General features: G+C 56.1%; 1 protein-coding gene across 1 annotated transcript in view; it reads left to right on the forward strand.

The window, feature by feature from the left end:
• SLC12A3 (solute carrier family 12 (sodium/chloride transporter), member 3) overlaps positions 1-3,473 on the forward strand; it is a 31,960-nt gene extending 28,487 nt beyond the window's left edge. The window contains exon 25 of the mRNA XM_015558774.1: positions 2,836-3,473. Coding sequence (XP_015414260.1) covers positions 2,836-2,977 — 142 coding nt within the window. The 3' untranslated portion in view covers positions 2,978-3,473. The remainder of the gene's footprint in view (positions 1-2,835) is intronic.
• The last annotated feature ends 668 nt before the right edge of the window (positions 3,474-4,141 follow it).

Here is a 4,141-nt window from a genome sequence, read left to right on the forward strand (position 1 = left end):
CCATAAAAACCCCGACCAGCTCTGCCCGGATCGACAACCTTATTTCTGGTCTACCTTGGGGGTCTAGACCTTTCTTTTTTTCTATAAAGACGCCCTCCTCAAAGCCCGACAGTGATAATCAAAGTAATAATCAGCATGCATTGATTGAGCCTGTCAGACACTCCAGGTATTGGGCCTGATTAATTTTCAAAACTCTACGAACTGGCTCTATTTTAATCACCTGCCACAGACACACACATGCGCACGTGCACACACAGAGAGACACACACGCACACATAGACAGACACACAGACGCACACATAGACACACACGCGCGCACGCACAGACACATACACACAGACACATGCACACAGACACGCACACACACACAGAGACACATGCGCGCACACAGAGACACATGCGCGCACACACACGCACACACAGACAGACACACATGCACACACAGACACAGACACGCGCACACAGAGACACACGCACACACAGACACAGACACGCACACACACAGAGACACACACACACACAGAGACACGCACATGCTTTGGAGATGAGGACATTGAGCCTCAGAGAAGTTAAGCAACTTGCCTGGGGCCTCACAGCTGTGCAGCGGGGGTTGGGCGGTGAAGCTGTGACACCGGTTTTGCATGTGCTGAGATCCAACATTGCCTTTCTTTGTGGCTAAGAGATGCAATTCCGAACAAAAAGCCCTTGCCCCAGAGTGGCCTTTTTTCTAAAGATGAGTAGGTTAACACGCACACGTCCTGCGAGCTGGACTGGCGCTTCAGCGACTGGCGCTGGCCCCCGCAGGAATGAGGGGTGTCCCCCGCCCCGAGACGCAGCCGCTGGTCCCTTTGTGGCCTTGGAGGTTTCTGAATTTAGTGCCTGAAAATGATGTGCTGGTCCCCAGAGGGCATGGCAGCCTTTGGCATAATGTAACTCAGGAAGGTCGGTTTCAATATGCCCACTTCCCTTTCCCCAGAGAGTCACCAGCCACAAACTCATTCTAACTAAATGTCCTTGTTCCCCCTGCCTTCCCCGGTCCTGGGCACCTTGCTTTTTAAAAGCTTTATTTTTTTTGTTGTTGATTTCAGAGAGGAAGGGAGAGAGAGAGAGAGAAACATCAATGATGAGAGAGAATCATTGATCGGCCGCCTCCTGCACGACCCACACTGGGGATCGGGCCTGCAACCCGGGCATGTGCCCTGACTGGGAGTCGAACCGGGACCTCCTGGTTCATAGGTCAACGCTCAGCCACCGAGCCACGCCAGCCAGGCCCAAGTGAAGCTCTTGAGGGTGGAGTTTTAAATAAGGGGCAGCTGTTTAGGGGCCTGGATTCTCCTTCTCAGTGGAAGTGGGGGTTGCAGGGAGCAGAGGCAGCTGGGGTGGGCGGCCCCAGGACTTTGGGTCAAGTCCCAGCTCCACCACTCACCAGCGTGGTCAGTCATAACAAGTGTGAGAACAGCTGCTGGTGGGACGAGCCGCTGGCGAGGGGCCCTCCATGTGCTCATCTTCCTCGGGGCTCACAGACAGCCCAGGAGGGAGCTGTGTGTGTCCTCGCTCGAGGGCAGAGAACGCGGCTCGGGCAGCGAGCCATCTGTTAAAGCCACATGGCTGATGGCGTGACAACGCCACGACTCAGAAGGCTTCTCTGACGCCAGCGTCACGCGGCCCCATCCTTTCTGCCCCGTGTCCCCAGCTGCGGGCCCTTCCTTCTCCCCAGGGTGGTTTTGAGGTTCAGCTGAAATAAAACCTGCAGGTGTGCAGTCCCACGTACAGTGCTGGGGCCCGCACTTCCTGTAACCCAGCTAGCTCTGAGATGCCGGCTTCTCCCAGGGCCGAGGGCAGGGCAGCTGTGGCACCACGGTGCCTTTTTGGAATCTCAAGATGGTAAAAGAGTCACTGCCTGAAACAGCCATGAGAATATGGCTGACCAGCCTCCCTGAGCAGCGAGTTATTTGCACAGCTTTGCAGTTGGGACCAGGGGCCCTCCCAGGGCGAGGGCGGAGACCTGTTCCCAGGGCCTCACCTATAGGGCAGGACAAGGACACGCATGTGAATGTGTCATATTGAGGCCACAGTTAGGTGTGTGGCTAGAGAGGCAAGGCTGCCTGATTGGAGTGGCCTGAGGGGTGGGATCACACATTTAACATCCCAACGGATCGGACCATGTTCTGGGAGCAGGAGAAAGGGGGGTGAATAGGACAGACCTGCCTGCTCGTGAGTGAACATCCATTCTAGTGCGGGGAGACAGACAATGAATGAATGAATGAATGAATGAAAAGAGGGTTTTGAGAGTGTGAAGTGCTGTGGAGAAAATGACACAGGGTGATGTGAGAGAGATGGGAGACCTGCTCTGCAGGGGAGCGGGGGAGAGGGGTGACCAGGGAAGCAGGTGCACTTGAGCCAGGATCTAAATGAGGCAAAAGAGTCAACCAGATAAAGAGCCGGAGGCGCTGCCTGCCAGGTGGAGAGAACAGCAGGTGCAAAGGCCCTGGGGCAGGAGCAAGCTTGTCAATTTTTCCAGGGGTGATCAGAAAGCCGCCGTGCTCTAGGGCTGTGAGCAAGGCTGAGGGTGGGAGCAGGTAAGACCCGGGAGGCTGGTGGGGACCAGATCATGGTGCCTCACAGGCCATGGCTTCATTCAGAAAAGCTCCACGGCCGGAAGTACACTTAGAGTCGTGCTTCTAGGGAGGGTGACAGGTCACTCTGGGGTGGCCGGGAAGAAGGGCTTGAAAGGGGTCACTAACCAGAGTTGCCGTTCAGGAAGCCAACCGCGAGCTGGGCCGCGTGTGGAAGGCCCCTGGGTCATTCCTCGTCTGTCTTTCCCCTGCCCCCCAGCACCTTGCCCATCGGGAGGAAGGGGAAGTGCCCGAGCTCGCTGTACATGGCCTGGCTGGAGACGCTGTCCCAGGAGCTCCGCCCGCCCGTCATCCTGATCCGAGGGAACCAGGAGAATGTGCTCACCTTCTACTGCCAGTAACGCCAAGCGTGGCCACGCCTGCCCGAGGCCGAGGGCGCATCCCCTGGGACACCCACCTCTCCCCGGGACAAGGCCTGCGCTCCGTCCCGCCCCAGGATCTGACTGAAGAGGCTGCAGGTTTCCAAACTTTGGTCGGAACCCACTCCCCTCGGACCTGTCCTCCGGGCTTGGTTTTATGGGCTGGCGAAGGAGCCTTTGAGGCTGGGTGAAAAGTTCTCTGGCGGATCGGATCCATCGTCCTTTTAAGTTCTTCTGATTTTGATGGCAGCAAATTAAGATTTCAGTCTTTGATTGATAGACAAGTTTGAGTCAGAGTGTTGGCTGTTTGTACAGACGTTTCCATGCCTGCCTCCTGCAAGGTCAGGAGAAGGGGCACCCCACATGCACACCCTGGTCGCCCTCACCGAGGGATGCAGGGCTCCTGGAACCTCCATACTCATGCAGATTTCTCTAACCACCTCTCACGCCCTGCGCTTTCAATAATAATGCGTCTTCGGTGTTTTGCCTGCTTCTCTGGGAGACCAGGGACTTTCAAACTGTTCAGGGCTGCAGCCCACAGTGAGGGATAGATTTTACGTTGAGCCTTGGAACAGACACACTTATCCTCACTCGGGTGATGCACGCCCATCTGTGCTGCTCTAATACTCCTTCTTCTTTGAATGTCGGTTGCCATCCACTCATGAGTGTGGGACCCACTAATGGGGGTGACCCCGGTTTGAAAAACAGCGTAGACCTTCCTTTGTGCCCTGAGGTTTTCAACAAAAGCTGATGTGACTAAGGTCATGCTGGGCCTCACTGCCCTCTCCGTCCTCACCCCACAGGGAAGAACTAACAAATAACACTCGAGGTGGCGTATTGTCGGGGGCGGGGCGGGGAGGGGGGTGCGTATCAAGGAAGAGCTTCCAGAGAAGGGAGAGATTTAGGGAGTCTCGTGCCAGGGTGTGCAGCTTTAGATCTGGTTGGGGACGGAGGATGGATGGTTGGTTAGGGATGCAGGTATGGGGGAGGGGGGGGGTCAGGAATGGAGAAACAGAACCGGGGGGGTGGGTGCAAGATTGGACAAAGGATCCAAAAAGTGCATGTGTGGCCCCAGGTCGGGTGAAAGGATGGGAGGAGGGGCCACTGGTAATAGAGCCAGTGCATTGTGGGTGGTCGTAGAATGGG

The sequence above is a fragment of the Myotis davidii genome, unplaced genomic scaffold, assembly GCF_000327345.1.
Source record: "Myotis davidii unplaced genomic scaffold, ASM32734v1 scaffold590, whole genome shotgun sequence".
In the NCBI taxonomy this organism is placed as follows: domain Eukaryota; kingdom Metazoa; phylum Chordata; class Mammalia; order Chiroptera; family Vespertilionidae; genus Myotis; species Myotis davidii.